This window comes from Geotrypetes seraphini, chromosome 2 (genome assembly GCF_902459505.1).
Source record: "Geotrypetes seraphini chromosome 2, aGeoSer1.1, whole genome shotgun sequence".
Lineage (NCBI taxonomy): Eukaryota > Metazoa > Chordata > Amphibia > Gymnophiona > Dermophiidae > Geotrypetes > Geotrypetes seraphini.
In genome coordinates, this window is record NC_047085.1 from 485,128,634 (window position 1) to 485,152,622 (window position 23,989).

The following is a 23,989-nucleotide window of genomic DNA, read 5'->3' on the forward strand; positions in this document are numbered from 1 at the left end:
CACGGTAATGGTGGTCGTCGCGGCAGCCTTGCGGTCGGTGGGCATCCTGGTTCACCCCTACCTGGACGACTGGTTGATTCGGGCAAAGTCGTTGCAGGAGAGCTCCCGGGTTACGGCTCGGGTGGTGGAGTTTCTCCGGTCGCTGGGCTGGGTGGTCAACCTTTCCAAGAGTCGGTTGGTCCCGGCTCAGCGTCTGGAGTGCCTTGGGGTTATGTTCGACATCTCCTTGGGGAAGGTCTTCCTTCCAGAGGCCCGGGTGAGCAAATTGCAATCTCAGATTCGCCTGCTTTTGGCGTCCCGGGGTCCTCGGGCGCGAGATTTCCTCCAAGTCCTGGGGTCAATGGCGGCGTCCCTGGACGTGGTGAGGTGGGCGCGGGCCCACATGCGTCCTCTTCAGTATGCTCTGCTCCGGAGGTGGTCTCCCCGGAGGCAAGATTTGGATGTTCCGGTTCCCCTGCGAGGCTTGGCGCGCTGCAGTCTGCGCTGGTGGCTCCGGACCCCTCACCTGGTTCAGGGGGTGGGTCTGGATCTCCCGCAGTGGATGGTGCTCCTTACGGATGCGAGTCTCCTCGGTTGGGGGGCTCAGTTTATGGGCCACTCAGCTCGGGGCACCTGGTCCGCGGAGGAGGCCTCCTGGTCGATCAACGTGTTGGAGACCAGAGCGGTCAGGCTGGCGCTGTTAGCTTTCCACTCCCTTTTGCTGGGCAAGTCGGTCAGAGTCCTGTCGGACAATGCCACGGCGGTGGCTTATGTCAATCGTCAGGGGGGCACCAAGAGCACTCCTGTGGCGCAGGAGGCGGCTCGGCTCATGGTTTGGGCGGAGTCCCATCTTCTGGACCTCTCGGCTTCTCATATAGCCGGAGTAGAAAATGTTCAGGCAGACTTCCTCAGTCGTCACTTCCTGGATCCAGGAGAGTGGTTTCTCGGCGCCGGAGCGTTTCGGTTGATAGTGCAAGATTGGGGGCAGCCCCTGATGGACCTGATGGCCACGAGTGGCAACGCCAAAGTGCCCCGCTTCTTCAGTCGTCGCAGGGAAGGGCTGGCCGAGGGTCTGGATGCTCTGGTCCAGCCGTGGCCAACGGAGGGGCTGTTGTATGTGTTCCCTCCTTGGCCGCTGGTGGGCAGAGTGCTTCTTCGCATTGTTCACCATCCGGGTTTGGTGGTGCTGGTGGCTCCGGATTGGCCTCGACGTCCGTGGTATGCGGATCTGGTGAGGCACCTGGTGGCGGTTCCTCTTCCTCTGCCTCTCTCGGACGACCTTCTGATGCAGGGTCCCATTCCCTTGTTCGACCCGTCTCTCTTCTGTCTTACGGCGTGGCTCTTGAAAGGGGTCGCCTTAGCAAGAAGGGATATTCAGACAAGGTGATCGCTACACTGTTGGGGTCCCGGAGGCTTTCTACCTCTCGGGCTTATGTGCGGGTTTGGCGTCTCTTTGAGGAATGGTGTCGGGCGCGGGGAGTGACCTCTTTTCGCGCTTCTCTGCCTAACATTCTAGAGTTCTTGCAGGATGGCCTGGATAGAGGCCTGGCTTGGTCTTCTCTCCGGGTTCATCTTGCGGCCCTGTCGACCTTTCGAGGGTTGGTGTCAGGTCAGCGTTTATCGGCTCTTCCTGATGTGATTCGGTTTCTGCGGGCGGCCAAGTTGCTTAGGCCTCCCCTACGGCCCTCGGTTCCCTCTTGGGATCTTACTCTGGTTCTCTCTGTTTTGGTGCGCCCGCCTTTCGAGCCCTTGGACGACTGTTCTTTGAAGGACCTTACTTTGAAGGCGGTCTTTTTGGTGGCCATTACTTCTGCTAGGCGTATTTCTGAGCTGCAGGCTTTCTCTTGTAGGGCTCCCTTCTTGGAGTTGTCTAGGGAGCGGGTCGTCTTGCGGCCTGTTCCTTCCTTTCTGCCGAAGGTTGTTTCTCCTTTTCATGTCAATCAATCGGTGGTTCTCCCGGTCTTGGGTGGTCGGGAGGGCTCTTCTGAGCAACGGCAGCTGCGCAAGTTGGATGTCGGTCGGGTCCTTCGCTCTGATGTGCAGCGGACCCAGGAATTCCGGAAGTCCGATCATCTCTTTGTCCTCCTGGCTGGTCCTCGTCGGGGAGCTGGCGCTTCTAAGGCTACTATTGCGCGCTGGATCAAGGAGACGATTGCTTCCGCTTATCTTCTGAAACAGCAGCCTGTTCCGGAGTTTCTCAAGGCTCATTCCACTCGGGGTCAGGCGGCTTCTTGGGCTGAGTCGTCGCTCGTGCCTCCGGTGGATATTTGTAAGGCTGCGGTTTGGTCCTCCTTGTATTCTTTTGTTAGACATTATCGAGTAGATGTTCAGGCGCGTCGGGACGCGGTGTTCGGTGAGCGTGTTCTGGTATCGGCCCTTCGGGGGTCCCGCCCGTGAGAGGGACTGCTTTGGTACGTCCCATTCGTAAAGTTAACCTCTACTGGTCTGGAGAGTGCTAAAGAAGGAGAAATTAGGTTCTTACCTGCTAATTTACTTTCTTTTAGCTTCTCCAGACCAGTAGAGGTCCCCACCCTGTCTGTTGTTGTTGTTGTTGTTGGGGCTGTTTTCGCGGGCAGTTTTTGTTTTTTGCTGCGGGTTCTAGTATTTTTCTAGGGCCGGGGAGAATTAAAGAACAGCGGCTGTGGCTCGGCTGGCTTAGCTGGCGAGCTGTGGGGACATTTTCCTTCGGGTATTTCTCCTCTGCATTTTCCAACAGCATTTGGGTATGTTATTTGTTACTCCTGTTCGGAGTATTGTTTTCTTCCTGTTTTCCAGTTCTTGGTTCTGCTTGGCTATTCGGCAGACTGAGGGAAATAGAGAAGGGAGGATAGTATATACTGTCCCAAAGTTTTGTTTTCAGTCTCCACCTGCTGGTCATGATTAGATATATACCCATTCGTAAAGTTAACCTCTACTGGTCTGGAGAAGCTAAAAGAAAGTAAATTAGCTGGTAAGAACCTAATTTCTCCTTTTTACATTTTTTCCATTGACATGAATGAGTGAAATCTGATGTTCTGTTTGTAGCTCCGCTCACGTGTGCAGGTGGGCCGCGAGACCCCCAGAACATATCACCCCAGGTAGTTGGAATTACTGTGAGAATGGCAGTTTTTTACATTTTTTCCATTGACATGAATGGGTGAAATCTGATTTTCTGTTTGTAGCTCCGCCCATGTGTGCAGGTGGGCCCCGAGACCCCCAGAACATATCACCCCAGGTAGTGAGGGATCAGCATACCAAGTTTAGTTCAAATCGGTCCCACAGCTTTTTACATTTTTCCCATTGACTTGAATGGGTGAAATCTGAAGTTCTGTTTGTAGCTCCGCCCACGTATGCAGTTGGGCCACGAGACCCCCAGAACATATCATCCCGGGTAGTGAGGGATCTGCATACCAAGTTTCGTTCAAATCGGGCAAGCCGGTTTTGCGGAGGCAGTTTTTACATTTTTTCCATTGACATGAATGGGTGAAATCTGATTTTCTGTTTGTAGCTCCGCCCACGTGTGCAGGTTGGCCGCGATACCCCCAGAACATATCACCCCAGGTAGTGAGAGATCTGCATACCAAGTTTCGTTCAAATCGGGCAAGCCGTTTTTGCGTTGGCAGCTGTTTTACATTTTTTCATTGACATGAATGGGTGAAATCTGATTTTATGTTTGTAGCTCCGCCCACATGTGCAGGTGGGCCGTGAGACCCCCAGAACATATCACCCCAGGTAGTGAGGGATCCGCATACCAAGTTTCGTTCAAATCGGGCAAGCCGGTTATGCGGAGGCAGTTTTTACATTTTTTCCATTGACATGAATGGGTGAAATCTGATTTTCTGTTTGTAGCTTCGCCCAGGTGTGCAGGTTGGCCGCGATACCCCCAGAACATATCACCCCAGGTAGTGAGGGATCTGCATACCAAGTTTCGTTCAAATCGGGCAAGCCGTTTTTGCGTTGGCAGCTGTTTTACATTTTTTCCATTGACATGAATGGGTGAAATCTGATTTTATGTTTGTAGCTCCGCCCACATGTGCAGGTGGGCCGTGAGACCCCCAGAACATATCACCCCAGGTAGTAAGGGATCGGCATACCAAGTTTCGTTCAAATCGGGCAAGCCGTTTTTGCGTTGGCAGCTCTTTACATTTTTTCCATTGACATGAATGGGTGAAATCCGATTATCTGTTTGTAGCTCCGCCCACGTGTGCAGGTGGGCCGCGAGACCCCCAGAACATATCATCCCGGGTAGTGAGGGATCTGCATACCAAGTTTCGTTCAAATCGGTCAAGCCGTTTTTGCGTGATCGCGGCACATACATACATACATCCGATTTTATATATATAGATATACGGTACCAGTGCTACCTAAACTGAGATGTGGTCATCTTTCTGTAAAGAAATCATGTAAAATAAAGAAATCCAGTAATTTTGAAACCTATATTTTCAACCAGAACCAGTGTTTATCAACAAGGAGAAAGAGCAGAAGGAGGTGAAGGCCTCTCTCACAGGCAGCATCACCTTGAGCTGTGACGTGTTCCAGGACAAGACCGAAGTGAAATGGTACAAGGATGGGAAGCAGATCACTTCCAGCAAGAAGGTGAAGGTGGTGTCTGAGGGCAAATCTCGCAGGCTGGTGGTGGAGCAGTTGGAGAAGAAAGATGCTGGAGAGTACACCTGTGAGGCAGGGGGGCAGAAAATGACCTTCAAAGTTAATGTCACTGGTGAGTGAGATTTTCTTGATTCCGCAGTAAAGGCAAAGCACCGTGAGTAGTCAAATTCGTATTCGTAGGGCCCGATATTCAAAAGGTTTAAGCAGGCAGGAGAAGGTCCCGCATGGTTAAACTATGCTGAGCAGGCCAACTTCTGATATTCAATGGCCCTTAACTGGATGGTGTAGCAGAAGATAAGCTCTGACTGCTCAGTTCAAAACTGACCAGTGCAGGGGCAGTCTGGGGGGGGGAGCTAGCATTTGCATGGTGGCTACATAGTAGGCAGTCAGATAGGAGTACACTAAAGACTGTCTTATCTTTGACTGCATAACTACATGGATGGTTTATTTTATTTAATATACTGTATATACTTGAATATAAGTTAAGAGCCCCCTTATTCCCCTCAAAAAGGAGGAAAAATGGTTGACTCGAATATAAGTTGGGTGGTTTAAAATTCAAGTGTCCTGCCCTGTCAGGCTCTGCACCCAGCACCCTTCCCCACCCTGTCAGGCACTTCACCCAGCTCCCTTCCTGCCAGACACTGTGCCCAGCACCCTTCCCTCTCTCCCCTGTCAGGCATTGCACAAGCCCCCTTCCTTCCCCCCTCCCGTCAGACTCTGCACCCAGCACCCTTCCTTCCTTCCTTTCCCTGTCAGACTCTGCACCTTCCCTCCCTTCCTTCCAGGCTCTGCCCTGCCTCCCTCCATGCCCTAGCCTCATACGGTACCTCATCTTAGCGATCCGCAGTGGAGGTGCAGCGGGCAGGAGCAAACTTTCCAAGTTCCTGCCCTGCTGCTAAACGGCTGCCGTGAGTTCCTTCAGCGCTGAGCTATACGAGCAGGAGCGCGATTTGGCGTTGCTGCTCGGTACTGAAAGGCATCCTTACTGGCTCCCGCGAATGTTATTCTTTAAGCGATTACCTTTTACACTTCTTTGTACGTATTTAGTCATAGTTTTAATGTTAATATATTATAGTAATCTGCTAAAATACTGAAATTATCATAATACAAATAAAATTTAAAAAAGTATTACTTGTGAAAAAAATTGAGATATTAAAGAATAAAATTCAAAATTTCATTCCAAAAGTTCAAATACATATGTATGCTTTATGTCATTACTGTGTTATTTGTAAATGCTTAAATGTTGAACCAAAAGAGACTGCAGAAGTGATGTACAAAATTCCCAACCAAAAGACATGAGAGAAGAGCACACCAGAAATTCGTTTCCCCACCAGCCAGAGGATGCAAATATAAGAGACACCATCAACAACTTCTGTCATACCAAGCAGCCTTATGGGGCAAAGACTTGGAAAAACTAATTACACACACAAACAATTATGGTGAATTTAGGAAACACCTAAAAACATACCTGTTCTCGAAATACCTAGGTGACGAATCAGGACAATAGCCCCCATTGCAATCCCTCCCCAAATTAGATCTTGTAAACTGTTAACCTCTAATCTCTAACTATGAATGTTCCTTTCAATTTATGGAATTTTTCCAATTCATTGTAAACCGCATGGAACTTCACGGTCCTGCAGTATATAAACTGTTGTTATTATTTTTATTGTTGCTACTATCAGATATTCACTGCTACACTCTGTAATTCGATGTCTGTGCAGTTTCTCTTCATTGTAAACCGCCTAGAAGTCGCAAGATTGTTGGCGGTATATAAGAATAAAGTTATTATTATTATTATTATTATAATTTCCCAGATCACCTCTGGAACCCTTTTAAAAAATTGGTGTTACATTGGCTACCCTCCAATAATAATAATAAATTTATTTTTGTATACCGCCCTACCACGAAGTTACAGGCGGTTAACAACAAAGAAGAACTGTGCAATCAGTGAAAAAATTCATCAGATGAAAAATAAAAAATGATAAAAAAGATGATTACATAATTATTTGACAAACTTATCAAACAAGTGTGTGTTTAAAAATTTTCTAAAAACATTATAAGAATCTCTTTGACAGATAAGTGGGCTTAACCAAGAGTTCACTTTGCCTAGCTGAAAGGCAAATGTCCTGTTCAAAAATTTTTGTAACAACAATTCTTGACTGAAGGATACATAAACATCACTTTATTACGAGTATTTTTTTAATGAAGTGTAAAAATGAAATTGAGAGGTTAGATATCCCGGAGTCAAACCAAAAAGAGATTTAAAACAAAGACAACTAAATTAAAAAAAGAATGCATGCCTCAAAGGGCAACCAATGTAATTGCCGATAAAATGGGCTGATGTTGTCGTATTTTTTTAGGCCAAAAATTAAATGCACCGCTGTATTTTGTCTGGTCTGGTACCAAGCTGGATCTAGCTAGGTACTTGCAGGGCAGGATTAATTCATCGAGGGCCCCTAGGCACACAAGTACATTGGGCCCCCTGCCCCTCCCTGCCTCACCCCACCATGCGCCCAGGCGGAAACAGGAAGCTGCGTCAGAGGTAAGCTTTGGGCAAGCAGCACCGCTTGCACAATTACAGTTCCCGTTGCCTTTCTTACCTGCGTTGCTTGCCTGTCTTACTTTTTTTCGATAGGGGGGTCTTGCATTGCCGATTGATGCTGGAGGGGCCATCGCCGTTTGGAAAAAATAATGTTGATGCCCTCCTTCATCGGGCCCCCCTGACAATTTTGGGCCCTAGGCATGTGCCTAATTGGCCTATTGGTTAATCCTGCCCTGGGTACTTGGGACCAGGGTTGACCACTGTTGGAAACAGGATACTGAGCTTGCTGGACCTTCGGTCTGTCCCAGTATGGCAATTCTTATGTTTTTATAGTATGTACATATCATTTATTTATTTAAAATTTCTTCTCCGCTTAAAAACTAAGGGATCTTTTTATTAAGGTGCTCCTGCCTGCGTGTTCCGTATGTCCGTGGCAGGCAGGAGTGCGCATGCGCGCATAAAACGGTCCCTGCGGTCTTGCCGGCTCCCCCCTCACTCACAGGAAGTAATTTATTCGTCGGCACCCCCCCATTGCACCCCTCCTCAAAACACCCGAACCCCCGTTGACCCTCCCATCACGGTCTGACCCTCCCATCCCTTCACGCTGTCTGACCGGCTCACTTAGTCCCTTGCTGCCCCCTTCCCTTCCTGCGGTCCCTACAAACCTGCCGACTCAAACAGCGTCCACAGCACTCTACACACGCTGCTTCGGGGCCTTCTACTGCCCTGATTTGCTCTGCTGCGTCTCTGATGATGTCATCAGGGACGTGCCAGAGTAAATCAGGGGAGTAGAAGGCCCCGAAGCAGTGTGTGTAGAGTGCTGCAGACGCTGCTTGAGTCAGCAGGTTTGTCGGGACTGCGGGAAGGAAGGGGGAGGGGCGGCAAGAAATTAAGGGAGCCGGCCGGACCGCGGGAAGGGAAAGGGGGGTAGGGGAAAACGCTGCTGCTGCACAGAGAAGTGGGGGGGAGGGAAATGCTGTTGCTGCTGCACAGGGAAGTGGGGTGGGGGGAGGGAAATGCTGCTGCTGCTGCACAGAAAAATGGAGGGGGAGGGATAGAAGGAAAGACAGACAGTGGGAGGGAGGGAGACAGAAATAAAGAAAGACAGACAGACATATATTCTAGCACCCGTTAATGTAACGGGCTTAAATACTAGTAGAATATAATAGATGCATTAGAATTTAGTGTGCACTAATCTTTAACACATGTTAAATCAGTTAGCGCGTCATAATGAAAGGACCCCTAAGTGAATACCAATAAAACATACACAGTTTTGATTCGTACAAACATGACAAAAACAGTATAACTAAAACCAATAACTCTACAAGTTCATTTTGCAATTTTTTCAATATTGTGGGATGTATACCATGGGATGGAATGATACTATTGCACTTCCTTCTGTCACTAATTCATCTAAAATAAACCCTGCACCTGTCATAAAATTAGAATCTTAAGGACTGGAAAGATTTCTTATTACAGTTTCTTTGTTCAAGCATTGCATTTGTCAAACAGTGCAGTTCAGTCTTGTAAAAAAATCGTTAATGTCTATGGTACATAATTCAGAAATTCATTCTCAGACTTTTGGGATGTGTATTTTTGTGTCATTACTATGCTGTTCACAAATATTGAAATCTTAAACTTCAAAGATGAAATAAATTGTATTTTCCCCTCAGAGCCAGAACCTGTGTTTATAAGCCAAGAGAAGGTACAGAAGGAGATGAAGGCCTCCCTAAAAGAGAACATCACCCTGAGCTGTGAGGTGTCCCAGGACAAGACTGAAGTGAAATGGTACAAAGATGGGAAACAAATCACTTCCAGCAAGAGGCTGAAGGTGGAGTCAGAGGGCAAATCCCGCCGGTTGGTGGTGGATCAGCTGGAGAAGGAAGATGCTGGAGAATACACCTGTGAGGCAGGAGGACAGAAAATGACTTTCAGAGTTCATGTCACTGGTGAGTGAGACTTAGCTGATTTTCAATGTCTAAACTCTAAGAACATGCACAATTTAAAATAAAGTTTCAAATAATATAAATTCCTAACTTAATTTCTCCCTCAGAGCCAGAACCTGTGTTCATAAACCAAGAGAAGGTGCAGAAGGAGGTGAAGGCCTCCCTCACAGAGAACATCACCCTGAGCTGTGAGGTGTCCCAGGACAAGACTGAAGTAAAATGGTTCAAGGATGGGAAACAGATCACTTCCAGCAAAAGGGTGAAGGTGGAGTCCAAGGGCAAAACCCGCAAGCTGGTGGTGGAGCAGTTGGAGAAGAAAGATGCTGGAGAATACACCTGTGAGGCAGGGGGACAGAAAATGACTTTCAAAGTTAATGTCACTGGTGAGTGGAACTCTCTTGATTTTATAATATAATCACAGCGTTAAGGCATTTCAAAATAAATGCATTCTTTACGATTATATTTAAAACTGTAGCCAGCCTCTCACAAAGGGGTGAGGATTGCCCCAGAGGTCCTATGCGGTGGCTTTAAGAATGGAGAAGTGCTATTTATATCTCCTAGGTGGAGATAGTAATAGTGAGGTTTTCTTGCTCTTCTCCCCAAGAGTGCAAGTAAGATAAATAGGGATCCAAAATATTAAAACAAACTTTATGTCTGGGAGGTCAAAGAATGCACCTATGAGGGGTTGTTGAAAAGTTTTCAGCCCAACCAACTTCCTAAATTCTGAGCATTATTTTGCCACGGTAGCTGAAAAGAGTATTATTATATTTTTCAAAGTTGCCAATTTGCGGAATCATAATGCTATGTTTTTGACATGGTTTCAGATCATTGATTTAACCATGCCAATGAAAAGTGTGGAATTTTCAAGTGTGGAACTCTGAGCTGTCATGGTTCCTATTTTGGCAGAAGAAAGCTCTAAAGCAGAGGTCTCAAAGTCCCTCCTTGAGGGCCGCAATCCTGTCGGGTTTTCAGGATTTCCGCAATGAGTATGCATTGAAAGCAGTGCATGCACATAGATCTCATGCATATTCATTGGGGAAATCTTGAAAACACGACTGGATTGCGGCCCTCAAGGAGGGACTTTGAGATCCCTGCTCTAAAGGGAATCCATGAATGTATGATGCAAACATTGAGTGGCAAATACTAATCGTATTCCACAGTGAAAAATTGGTATGCAGTGCAATTTAAGACTGAAGATGCAGCAAAGTCTGGAAGGTCTCAAATAGAGTCAACTCCTGAAATTGTATACCATGTTCATAACATGATTTGGCAGATTGGCAAATATCAGCTAAAACAATTGCTGAGACACTACAGATTTAGGGAATGTGTTGGGTGTATAATCCATGAGCAGCTGGGTATACAGAAGCTGTCAGCCAAAAGGGTACCCAAATGTTTGAATGCTGATGATAAATTATGTTAAGTGGGCACTTCCAAGTTGATTCTGCAGCATTTTCAGCAAGCTGGTGCCAACTTTTTGGTATGATTAGTTACTGTTGATGAAACATGGTTACGCCACTATTTTCCTGAGTCAGTACAGGAAGGCACCCTCACGCTCCATACATAAATTTGTCAATAAAGTAATAAAGAATTGTGATTAAGTTTGGGAGAAGGAGAATTAAGCAATGGTGTAAAAGAAGGAGGTAACATAATTGATTAGGAGAGACACGGTATGATCATTAGAACCCTCTCATCCCAGACCCTTTTGCTGGAAGGAAGACATGGGATCATTCAAGCAAGGCCTTTTTATAGTTCTCTTCAGTTTGGAGAGAGGATGCCTCCTGCATAGTGACTGGCAAACAAATCCAACACCCATTACCTCTATAAGAACATAAGAATAGCCTTACTGGGTCAGACCAATGGTCCATCAGGCCCAGTAGCCCGTTCTCACAGTGGCCAATCTGGGTCCCTAGTACCTGGCCAAAACCCAAGGAGTAGCAACATTCCATGCTACCACTCCAGGGAAATCAGTGGCTTCCCCCATGTTTGACTCAATAACAGACTATGGACTTTTCCTTCAGGAAATTGTCCAAACCTTTCTCAAAATCAGCTGCGCTATCCACTCTTACTACAACCTCTGGCAATGTGTTCCAGAGCTTAACTATGCTCCGAGTGAAATAATATTTCCCTGTAACTTCATCAAGTGCCCCCTAGTCTTTGTAATTTTTGACGGAGTGAAAAATCGATCCACTTGTACCCGTTCTACTCCACTCAGGATTTTGTACACTTCAATCCTATCTCCCATCAGCCGTCTCTTTTCCAAGCTGAAGAGCCATAACCGTTTTAGTCTTTCCTCATATGAGAGGAGTTCCATCCCCTTTATCATCTTGGTCTTTGAATCTTTTCTAGTGCCGCTATATCTTACTGTAAACTGGGTTCAAATGAGGAGCAGAGACTCCAGAAAGTTACTCCTTAGAGCAGGGGTGGGCAATCTGCAGCCCACTGATAAATTCTATGCAGTCCCCGAAACCATGGGAAGTATACAGTACACAGAAAATGCCATTAACCAGAGTCTTGGCAATTTTAAATACTGTATTTTACAAATATTTTCAGAATAGCCACTCTAGCAGTTTGTTTTTATCATATTTACTTATAGAGCTCTTAGCATTTGACATTGCATAATGTGTCATTCCTCTAGGAGCAGTGCTGGCATTTCCCAAGATACACAATAGCAAGTGGGAGTTATCTCTGGTATCATATGCGTAGCGCAATGGGACATCAGATATGACCTACGAGTAGTAGCACTCTTCGGTTTATGTTTATGTCATTTCCTCATTCATCCCTGCGTAATGCATTTTTTTTATGTTTTATATATAATGCTTTTTTTTGGTGATTTTCTTATACTTAATGAGTGAATTAAATAATTTAAATAGGTTAAATGAACTTAGCTTCATAGCGAACATGCTTCAACTTTAGAATGAAGCTCCCCAGTGCCAACGCGTTTCGCACATCTTTATCAAGGCTGGGGATTCTAAAGTTGAAGCATGTTCGCTATGAAGCTAAGTTCATTTAACCTATTTAAATTATTTAATTCACTCATTAAGTATAAAAGAATAAGAAAATCACCAAAAAAAAGCATTATATATAAAACATAAAAAAATGCATTACGCAGGGATGAATGAGGAAATGACATAAACATAAACCGAAGAGTGCTACTACTTGTAGGTCATATCTGATGTCCTGTTGCGCTACGCATATGATACCAGAGATAACTACCACTTGCTATTGTGTTCTTGTATTCATATATTTATCATAAATATTAAAGAGTGGCGAGGATTTCCCAAGATACCCATGACAGAACTTAGACGTCCAGAGCTAAACATGTTTTAAAAGCGTCTAAGTGCCAAAATTGTACCCAAATTGACTAGATGACCACTGGAGGGATTAAGTAATGACCCCCCCCTCCCATACACATACACACATACTCCCCTAGTGGCCACTGACCCCCTCCCATCCCACAAAGATCTCAATGAAACAGTATATACCTGATTCTAGAACAGAAGCACCTGGTATGGGAAATCCTTGTAGAGCATCACACAGGTGTCTGAAGTAGCTTAGTGGGTGGGCTAGTGAACAACCTTACCTCCCCTCTTCGGAACTTGAGCTCTCTCCAAGTTTTCCGCAAACATCTGAAAACCTGGCTTTTCTCAAAAAATGTAAGTCTCCCTCCAACTTAGGAATCAAGGAAACTCTTATATCTTGGCATCCCAAGTCCTCTAAATTTTCTTCACACTTCTATCTCTAACCCTCTGTTGTAGTTCCTTCCTATTTCTACTACTGTAAACCGCGTCGAGCTCTACGAACGCAGAGATGATGCGGTATACAAACCTAAGGATTAGATTAGATTAGATTAGAACCAAAGAAAGGAGGACCCAGTGCTATAACTCTAACCACTACATTTATGGTCAACAAAACCCTACTACACTGCCATATAGGTGCCACCTGCAGCCATAAGGGCTATTGGGGTGGTAGGCAGGTAGGTATAATAGATTTGGGGGGAGTTTTGGAGGGCTCACCAGAAATAATAAAGGGGTTATGATGAGATATATATCTGACACCCTTTATGTGAAGTTCACAGCAGTGCCCTCCAAGGTGCCCCACTGCTCTGTTGGCATCTGTGTGGCCCCCCCCTCCCATGTCCAAATGGTCTGGATTGGGATGTTTTGAATTTGGACATTTTTTGTGGTTGAAAATTGGCAAAAAGTAATGCGTCCTAAGGCTGGACGTCCTGATGACCAAGATGTTCAAAAAGGTAATATTCAAAAAGAAAAAAATTGGATATCTAGCAGTTTTGAAAATGAACTTTTGGATGTCCTGTTGAAAATGCCTCTCTGTGGGTCCAGGTACCTATTGAATGTCCAGAGTGCTAAGCACTGGAAAGATTAACTTATTATTATTATTTGTTCAGGCAATTGATTTTTTTGGACAATGCAATTCCGACTTGTAAAAATTCAGAAATTTGTTTCAAGACTTTCAAGATGCGTTTTTATACGCCATCTCTGTGTTCACAAACACTAAAATCAAAAACTTCAAATATAAAATATATCCTTTAAACTGAATTGTTCCCCCAGAGCCAAAGCCTGGGTTTGTAAACCAGGAGAAAGTGCAGAAGGAGGTGAGGACTACCCTCACAGAGACCATCTCCCTGAGCTGTGAGGTGACCGAAGTCACGACAGAAGTGAAATGGTACAAGGATGGGAAGCAGATCACCTCCACCAAGAACGTGAAAATGGAATCTGACGGCAAATCGCGCAGGCTGGTGGTGGAGCAGCCGGAGAAGAAAGATGCTGGAGAATACATCTGTGAGGCAGGGGGGCAGAAAATGACCTTCAAAGTTAATGTCACTGGTAAGATCAAGCACAGTTAAAGATGTTTTATTCTGTCTTCTGATACTTTCAACTTGGAGCTAGAGAATGACATGGTGACAAAATTCATCACCGTCCCCGTCCCCGCGGATAACCACGGGAAACCATCTTCATGTCATTCTTTAAGGAGAGAGGGAAGAATCAGAGTATGAATGGCCACAACCATTGACCCGCAAGCTTTGCTTTGAGGAATGCTGGTGTAGAAGGACCAAGGTTGAAATAGACATTAGAAAATGACATGGGATTATTTCCCGCGGTTATCCGCGGGGATGGGAACGGTGATGAATTTTGTCACCGTGTCATTCTCTACTTGGAGCCTATTTAAATCTATATTGTTTACCTTGTATTTAAGTAAGCCCACCATTCATTGTGTCTCCCTTTTAATTATGTAATCTGGTGAGTAAGGCTTTCTTTATTTCACGATGTAATCACCAAGAAAAAAAACCCAGACAGTTGAAAATGACTGCCTTTTCTGAGATTATTGATAAATCTCTATCTAGGATGTGTTTTACCTTAGTGTAACTTTGGCAACTGTTTTACACCACTGGGGTCACTGATGACCTAGATAGGGCCAAAGCTCATAGGTCCAGATTCTCAAAACTTTAACGCCATCGCTAAACTGTTTTCCAGTGGTTTAGCCTGTACGCAGTTTAGCAGCGGATTATCAAAATGGATTATCTCTGTCTTTAGCAAGGCTTCTAGCAGTCTCCAACCCTGGCATAGAAAGGGGCTGTTCAACATTGAAATGAGCCCTCTTACGGATTCTTTAAAAATGCTGAGCCATTTTAAAAAAGCGGCATCGGCTTATGATGGCAAAAATAAGCGACTGGTCCAGGGGTGCCGGTCAGTGTCAGACACTACTAGAAAGCCCCTGTGTTGTGATGCAGTGGAAGAGATGCCTATTCTCTCTGCTGCTTCATAACACCCCTTCCCTGCAGTAGCGTTGGTGAACATGCCCCCCTCGGAATGGCAGGGACACCTTCCCTCCCTTGCAGCGGGAGAGATGCCACACTCTCCCGCTGCCCTAAAATCCCCGCTGCGATGCGACTTGACGCGACCCCATCTCCCTGCAGTGGCAGAGATGCACCCCCCCACTCGCAGCAGGGGATATGCCCACACTCTCCCACTGCCCTAAAATCACTGCCGTGACCTGGCCCCTCCCCCTGCAGCGAGAGAGATACCCACTCTCCGCCACTGGTGACCCCGTCCCCCATATCCACCCCCTCCCTCTTACCTCAAATACGCGTAGATAACCCGGAGGGCCGCAGACTCCCTCCTCCTAGCTGCCTGTGCCATCTAAAATGCACCGGGGAGGGACCTGAGGCTCTGATTGGCCCAGACACCCCATAGGAGGGGCCTTAGATGTCCGGGCCAATAAGAGCTCCCCCTTGCCTTAGGTACATTAGATAGATTGTGAATCCACCAAGACAGATAGGAAAATATGCTTGAGTACCTGAATGTAAACCACTTAGGCTATAAATAGTATATAAATAGTAAATTTAAAAAAAAAAAAAATAGCAGTGGTGTAGCAAGGCAAGGGCAGGGGGGGCAGACCGCCCTAGGCGCCATCTTGGTGGGGGTGCCGGCACCTCTCCGTGCCTCAACACCATGCTCATGCTCTCCTTTCCCCCTGTACCTTTTAAACCAGCTTGAGCAACTTTGGCCTCCTGCTCGCGCCAGCCTGGCTTCCCTCTGAAGTCACTTCTAGGTCGTGGGGTCAGGAAGTGACCTCAAATGCCAGCACCAGCATAAAGCTGGAGAATCTGTGGGTGAAGATTAAAAAAGGTACAGGGGAAAGCGAGGCCGCAAGTGTGGTTAGCAGGCAGGTGAGGGAGGCGCAGAAGGAGTGTGTGGGGGGGGGAGCAGAGAGGAGGGCATGGGGGTACCACCGCCCCATACACCTCCTACCCTCGCTATGCCACTGGGCATGAACACTTACGTACACCATATCAGAGCCTGGTGTAAGTGCTCAGGCATAACTTTTGACAATTATGCAAGTAACTCCTACTATAGTACAAACGACACGCCTAACTGCTAGGCACACCACTGACCCGCCCATGCCCATCCCACATTCATGCCCCCTAGATAGAATTTGTGCACACAGCTTCTAGAATAGCAACTAAGGTCAGTTACGTGTGCAACTTCTAATTGGTGCCAATTAACATGGATTAAAATCATTAACTAGCAGTTAACTCCAATGAATGGCAAATTATTAAATTAAGCTCTGCAGTGTGCATGCAAATTTGCATGCTAAGCCTAAAGATGGGCATGTAAATTAATAGAATGAGGTGTCTGAGTTTAAGAGCCCTTCACAAGTCTGCCGCTACTCAGCTCAGATAGATGGGAACACAACCTGTATATCTGTCGCTTTACACACACATGTCAGATGCATAATTTTATAAGTGCCTGTTTGAGCATATAAAACGCTGCTTTCTTTAGCACTCTCCAGACCAGTAGAGGTTAACTTTACGAATGGGTATATATCTAATCATGACCAGCAGGTGGAGACTGAAAACAAAACTTTGGGACAGTATATCCTAGCCCCTCCTCTCTATTTCCCTCAGTCTTCTTTCAGTCTCCAGCAGGTGTTGAGTGATCTGTACCCATCTCCCTTGGTAGGGCTGTTGGAATTTGTTTAGGGGGTTTATTGTCCCTGTTTTTAGCCGGACGGAGCTTGGGCGGACTCTGTTTGGGGGTTCGTCCGACCTCGGGGGTGTTAAACCTGGCGGGTCACGAGCGGGGTCCCTCCCCCCAATTCCTCCACCTCCCCACATTTTTTTAGAGGAGCCTCAGCAGTAAGCCTTGCCCCCTAAATCAAGCAAGGCATATTGCTTCGAGAGCCTGTGGAGTCTGTTCTGTAAAAAAAAAAAAAAAAAAAAAAAAATCCTGAGGTAGTGCTGGTCTGGAGGGTTGTTTCCCTTTAAGAAAACTGTATTTTACTGTATTTTTTCATGTAACCAGCACTTTTTTATAGCTAGGTCGCGTATGGAGCAATTGTGCCCTTCTCCGGGGGAGTAGGACACAATTTTAGTCCAGCCGCGAGGCACTCGCGGCCGGCCTGAACTCGGCGGTTTGGGTCGGTGAGGTGGTGGAGCTCCGTCGGCAGCGGCTGCAGGCGCCCAGAGCTCCCCGCCGATGGTGCCTCGCGAGTCGGCTTGGAGCAGTGGGGAAGCCCGGTCTTCCACAACCGCCCACGGAGGGATTCCCCGAAGGATTCCCTCTCAGCTGATTTTTTGACAGCTGATGCCGGCTTGCCTGCTTTAGCGGCTGAGACTATTCAGGTTTCTCAGCCGCTTCAGGCTATGGAGGGAGCTTTTTTGGCGGGAAAACCGCCATCTTCTCTGTCTGGCCCCTCCATTTTGTCTTCCACCTCAGGTGACCTTCCCCCTGTTTTGACTATGCAGGGGCAAGGTTCTGCTGGGTCCCCTGCTGTGGCAGGGAGTCCCTTGGGACCCTCGGGGGGGTTTTTCTCCTGAATTTTTCTTTTCTTTATGCAGAGCCTATTTTCAGGCGGCTGGGGGTCCCGGTTGCGCCCAGGGGGTTTCGGGGGGTGGGTTTTCCTCCGCGCTCCCTGCGGCTTTGCCTCTTTCGTCTGGCGTGACGTCCCCTCCGCCGCCTCCCTTGTCCAAGCGTCCGCGGGTGTCGTGGGACGAGAATTTGTGGTCGGAGGAACGGGTCGGTCTGGAGGAGGACCTGGACCCTTCTGAGGAGTTCCAGGACTCTCTGGAGGGGACGGAAGCTGGCGGCGGGTTGTTGGATTTCCCGTTCTCCAGTGACGAGGCGTCCGTGGTGCGCCTTTTTCAGAAAGATGAGCTGCCTGACCTTATTCAGCAGGTTTCTTCGGTTTTGCGTTTTGAGGACGCGCCGCCGGAGACTCCGCGTGTGGGGGACCCCCTGTTACGGGGGATCCGTTCCGTTTCCCGCTCTTTTCCTATGCATCAGGATATTCGGGATATTATTCTGGAGCAGTGGAAAACGCCGGAGACGCCGTTTCGGCTGGCGCGCAGCATGGCTCGCCTGTATCCCATTCCGGAAGGGGATCGGGCTACGTTAGCTTCGCCAGTCGTGGATGCGGTGGTCTCGGCAATTTCCAAGCGGCATACCGTGCCTGTTGAGGGCGGTTCTGCCTTGCGGGACTCTGAGGAGCGCAAATTGGAGAGCATCCTTAAGCAAAATTTTCAGGTCTCTGCCTTTGGGGGTCCAGGCGGCTATTTGTGGGGGACTGGTCGCTCGCGCCGTGTTTCGGTGGGCGGAGCGGGTCTTGGATCGAGAGTCTGACGACTGGTCTCTGGTGGATCAGGAGGTAGCGAAGATTGAGATGGCGGCCTCATTCCTCTCAGATGCTCTATATGACTTGGTGCGGATCTCGGCTAAGTCTATGGCTTTTGGCGTGGCCGCAAGGCGTGTGTTGTGGCTGCGCGCTTGGGCGGCGGATGCTGCGTCCAAAGCTAAGCTTACTAAATTTCCCTTTCGGGGGTCGTTTTTGTTTGGAGAGGACTTGGATAAGTTGATTCAGACTTTGTCGGACTCGAAAGTTCCCCGTCTGCCGGAGGACCGTGCCCGTCCGGCGTCTCGGGGGGGTGCGGCCCGGGGGCGTTTGCGGGATTTTCGCAAGTATCGCCCTGGGCGTGGGGCTGCTTCTTTCCAGTCTCCGGGATTTTCCCGGGGTCGGTTCTTCCAGCGCATGCAGCCCTTTCGGGGGGCCCGTCGGGGGGCAGGGAATCCCTCCGCCGGTTCCCCCGCTTCCCGTCCTGCACAATGACGCCTTGCCGGCGCCCCCTTTGGTTCCGGTGGGGGCCCGGCTGCGCGAATTTTTCCCCAAATGGGCCGAGATCACATCCGATCAGTGGGTCCTGGAGGTGGTGCGGGACGGTTATGCCCTGGAGTTCGCCCGCTCTCTGCCGGATTTTTTTCTCGCTTCTCCATGTCAGACTCCGGAAAAGACGCAGGTTTTTCGCCAGACCCTTCAGCGCTTGCTAGATCTCAGGGCAGTTGTTCCGGTGCCCCCTCCGGAGTGGGGCACGGGCAGGTACTCCATTTACTTTGTGGTGCCCAAGAAGGAGGGGACCTTTCGGCCCATCCTCGATTTGAAAGGGGTCAACAGGGCTCTCAAGATTCCCTCTTTCCGTATGGAAACTCTGCGGTCGGTCATTCTGGCGGTTCAGCCGGGGGAGTTTCTCACTTCTCTCGATCTGACGGAGGCCTACTTGCATGTTCCCATTCGGGCCTCTCATCAGCGTTTCCTGCGCTTTGCGATCTTGGGTCGGCACTTTCAGTTCTGTGCGCTTCCCTTTGGGCTGGCCACGGCTCCTCGGACGTTCACCAAGGTGATGGTGGTCGTCGCGGCAGCCTTGCGGTCGGAGGGCATCCTGGTACACCCCTACCTGGACGACTGGTTAATTCGGGCAAAGTCGTTGCAGGAAAGCTCCCGGGTTACTGCTCGGGTGGTGGAGTTTCTCCGGTCGCTGGGCTGGGTGGTCAACCTTTCCAAGAGTCGGTTGGTCCCGGCTCAGCGTCTGGAGTACCTAGGGGTGCTGTTCGACACCTCCTTGGGGAGGGTCTTCCTCCCAGAGGGCCGGGTGAGCAAATTGCAATCTCAGATTCGCCTGCTTTTGGCGTCCCGGTGTCCTCGGGCGCAAGATTTCCTCCAGGTCTTAGGGTTGATGGCGGCGTCCCTGGACGTGGTGAGGTGGGCGCGGGCCCACATGCGTCCTCTCCAGTATGCTCTGCTCCGGAGGTGGTCTCCCCAGAGGCACGGGATGGATGTTCCGGTCCCCCTGCGAGGCTTGGCGCGCTGCAGTCTGCGTTGGTGGCTCCAGACCCCTCACCTAGTTCAGGGGGTGGGTCTGGATCTCCCGCAGTGGACGGTGCTCCTGACGGATGCGAGTCTCCTGGGTTGGGGGGCTCAGTGTTTGGGTCACTCTGCTCAGGGCACCTGGTCCGCGGAGGAGGCCGCCTGGTCGATCAACGTGTTGGAGACCAGAGCGGTCCGTCTGGCGCTGTTGGTTTTCCACTCCCTGTTGCTGGGCAAGTCGGTCTGAGTGCTGTCGGACAATGCCACGGCGGTGGCTTAGGTCAATCGTCAGGGGGGCACCAAGAGCACTCAGGTGGCGCAGGAGGCGGCTCTGCTCATGGTTTGGGCGGAATCCCATCTGCTGGACCTCTCGGCCTCTCATATAGCCGGAGTAGAAAATGTTCAGGCAGACTTCCTCAGTCGTCACTTTCTAGATCCAGGAGAGTGGTGTCTCGGCGCCGAGGCGTTTCAGTTGATAGTGCAGGCTTGGGGGCAGCCCCTGATGGACCTGATGGCCACGGGTGGCAACGCCAAAGTGCCCCGCTTCTTCAGTCGTCGCAGGGACGGTCTGGCCGAGGGTCTGGATGCTCTGGTCCAGCAGTGGCCAACGGAGGGGCTGTTGTATGTGTTCCCTCCTTGGCCGCTGGTGGGCAGAGTGCTTCTTCGCATTGTTCACCATCCGGGTTTGGTGGTGCTGGTGGCGCCGGATTGGCCTCGCCGTCCGTGGTATGCGGATCTGGTGAGGCACCTGGTAGCGGATCCTCTTCCTCTGCCTCTCTCGGACGACCTTCTGATGCAGGGTCCCATTCCCCTGTTCGACCCGTCTCCCTTCTGTCTTACGGCGTGGCTCTTGAAAGGGGTCGCCTTAGCAAGAAGGGATATTCAGACAAGGTGATCTCTACACTGTTGGGGTCCCGGAGGCTTTCTACCTCTCGGGCTTATGTGCGGGTTTGGCGTCTCTTTGAGGAATGGTGTCGGGCGCGGGGAGTGACCTCTTTTCGCGCTTATCTGCCTAACATTCTGGAGTTCTTGCAGGATGGCCTGGATAGAGGCCTGGCTTGGTCTTCTCTCCGGGTTCATATTGCGGCCCTGTCGGCCTTTCGAGGGTTGGTGTCAGGTCAGCGTTTATCGGCTCTTCCTGATGTGATTCGGTTTTTGCGGGCGGCCAAGTTGCTTAGGCCTCCCCTACGGCCCTCAGTTCCCTCTTGGGATCTTAATCTGGTTCTCTCTGTTTTGGTGCGTCTGCCTTTCGAGCCCTTGGACGACTGTTCTTTGAAGGACCTTACTTTGAAGGCGGTCTTTTTGGTGGCCATTACTTCTGCTAGGCGTGTTTCTGAGCTGCAGGCTTTCTCTTGTAGGGCTCCCTTCTTGGAGTTTTCTAGGGAGCGGGTCGTCTTGCGGCCTGTTCCTTCCTTTCTGCCGAAGGTTGTTTCTCCTTTTCATGTCAATCAATCGGTGGTTCTCCCGGTCTTGGGTGGTCGGGAGGGCTCTTCTGAGCAACGGCAGCTGCGCAAGTTGGATGTCGGTCGGGTCCTTCGCTCTTATGTGCAGCGGACCCAGGAATTCCGGAAGTCCGATCATCTCTTTGTCCTCCTGGCGGGTCCTCGTCGGGGAGCGGGCGCTTCTAAGGCTACTATTGCGCGCTGGATCAAGGAGACGATTGCTTCCGCTTATCTTCTGAAACAGCAGCCTGTTCCGGAGTTTCTCAAGGCTCATTCCACTCGGGGTCAGGCGGCTTCTTGGGCTGAGTCGTCGCTCGTGCCTCCAGTGGATATTTGTAAGGCTGCGGTTTGGTCCTCCTTGCATTCCTTTGTTCGTCATTATCGGGTTGATGTGCAGGCGCGTCGGGACGCGGTGTTCGGTGAGCGTGTACTGGTATCGGCCCTTCGGGGGTCCCGCCCGTGAGAGGGACTGCTTTGGTACGTCCCATTCGTAAAGTTAACCTCTACTGGTCTGGAGAGTGCTAAAGAAGGAGAAATTAGGTTCTTACCTGCTAATTTACTTTCTTTTAGCTTCTCCAGACCAGTAGAGGTCCCCACCCTGTCTGTTGTTGTTGTTGTTGGGGCTGTTGCGCGGGCAGTTTTTGGTTTTTGCTGCGGGTTCTAGTATTTTTCTAGGGCCGGGGAGAATTGAAGAACAGCGGCTGTGGCTCGGCTGGCTTAGCTGGCGAGCTGTGGGGACATTCTTCCTTCGGGAATTTCTCCTCTGCATTTTCCAACAGCATTTTGGGTATGTTATTTGTTACTCCTTTTGGAGTATTGTTTTTTCTCTCTGTTGTTTTCCAGTTCTTGGTTCTGCTTGGCTATTCGGCAGACTGAGGGAAATAGAGAGGAGGGGCTAGGATATACTGTCCCAAAGTTTTGTTTTCAGTCTCCACCTGCTGGTCATGATTAGATATATACCCATTCGTAAAGTTAACCTCTACTGGTCTGGAGAAGCTAAAAGAAAGTAAATTAGCAGGTAAGAACCTAATTTCTCCTTAGTTTATACATAGAAATGGATTTGAAAATCAGTCTTTTAAAATGTCAAGATAGATATTTAAATTGCCTTTATCCCTCAGAGCCAGAACCCGTGTTTATCAACCAGGAGAAGGTACAGAAGGAGGTGAAGGCCTCTCTCACCGAGAGCATCACCCTGAGCTGTGAAGTGTCCCAGGCCAAGACCGAAGTGAAATGGTACAAGGATGGGAAGCAGATCACCTCCAACAAGAGGGTGAAAGTGGAGTCTGAGGGCAAATCCCGCAGGCTGGCGGTGGAGCAGCTGGAGAAGAAAGACAGTGGAGAGTACATCTGTGAGGCAGGGGGGCAGAAAATGGCCTTCAAAGTTAATGTCACTGGTAAGATCAAGTACAGTTAAAAAAAAATATATATATATATATGTTTTACTTTGTATTCTAATACTTTTAACTTGGAGCTTATTTAAATCTGCTTTGTTTACTTTGTACTTAAGCAAGCCCACCATTCATTGTGTCTCCCTTTTTATTATGTAATGGGTTATATGTTGTAGGAATGTCTAGGTAGAAATTCCCATTTGATCAGACAAGGGTAGATCCTGCTAGAATTAATTATACTTGTATTGTGTCACTGTAATTACCTGCAAATGCTTTAGTAGAAAGATATTTTAGATCTTATAGCGAAGTTCCTTTTAAGTATTAAATATGTATGTACTGTCTAATATTTATGGTTGTTGTCATATAGGAGTTAAACGGTATATAAATTTTTTAAATAAATAATCATTCGCTTGGCTCACAAGAAAAGCAGCTCCCCTGTGCATAATACAGCCCTGTGTAACATGGTGCTGTCATGGTTGCTTTTCTGCAGAACTCCTGCAAGAAAAGTCAAGTTCGGAAATTCTTCGAGATTATACAATTCCAGCTCATAGTACAATCCCTAATCCTAGGCCTGCTAGACTATTGTAACATCCTTTATCTCCCCTGCCCTGCAACAATAACAAAACAATTCAAAACACAGCACTGAGACTAATCTACTCATTGAGGAAATACGACCACATTACAGAGGCCTACCTCAACTCACACTGCTTCCAATTCCAGCAAGAATACTATTCAAATTCTATTCTATTGTTTACTATTTAAAACAATAAACAGAGACAGCCCAACCTACCTGAACAACCGCCTCATCCAAACCACCTCAACCAGGCATAGGAAAACTCACACCACATTCACGCATCCTCCAATCAAAGAAGTTAAAAGGAAAAAACTATATGATGGCCTCCTGGCCACTCAAGCAGCAAAACTTGACAACCAAATCTCCAATCTACTGATAGCGACCCCAGATTACAAAACATTCAGAAAAAAAAATCAAGACTTTACTGTTCAAGAAATTCCTGAAAAAGACTTAACACCACAAGTCCTCTTCCTTCCCTCCATGAAAACACCCCAACCCCCAGAAACAACCTACTCTACTCTCATTTTACCCTGAAAATGACCAGACATCTTTTGTAACCCACCTTCTATAACTCTTTTGTAATCCACCTTGAACTGCAAGGTAATAGCGAAATAGAAATCCCTAATGTAATGTAAATTAAAAGTGAATCTGAGTGGATTATAAAATTGTATTTATCAGGCTGGAATAAAAGTGGAATTTGCAAATCTCAAAGCATAATTCTTTGTATCCTTCTGGATATTTTTATTCCACTTTTACAGGGGCAGTGGGAAATTCTTTGGGCCTCAGGGTGCTAATCCGTAGTTTATCCAGTATGTATTATGTAAGGAACAAACAAAATCCACGTCAGCCACCCCAAAAATGTGGAAGGAGTGGCC

At 48.3% G+C, this 23,989-nt stretch overlaps 1 protein-coding gene across 16 annotated transcripts in view; it reads left to right on the forward strand.

The window, feature by feature from the left end:
* The window catches only part of OBSCN (obscurin, cytoskeletal calmodulin and titin-interacting RhoGEF), a 762,040-nt gene that overhangs the window by 154,595 nt on the left and 583,456 nt on the right, over positions 1 to 23,989 (forward strand). For 14 of the 16 annotated variants that reach the window (XM_033931804.1, XM_033931806.1, XM_033931805.1 and 11 more), the window contains exons 17-21: positions 4,409 to 4,678; positions 8,782 to 9,057; positions 9,162 to 9,437; positions 13,623 to 13,898; positions 22,271 to 22,546. In XM_033931804.1, the coding sequence (XP_033787695.1) occupies positions 4,409 to 4,678; positions 8,782 to 9,057; positions 9,162 to 9,437; positions 13,623 to 13,898; positions 22,271 to 22,546 (1,374 nt within the window). The remainder of the gene's footprint in view (positions 1 to 4,408; positions 4,679 to 8,781; positions 9,058 to 9,161; positions 9,438 to 13,622; positions 13,899 to 22,270; positions 22,547 to 23,989) is intronic. The other 2 variants (XM_033931812.1, XM_033931820.1) reach the window with 1 other exon arrangement.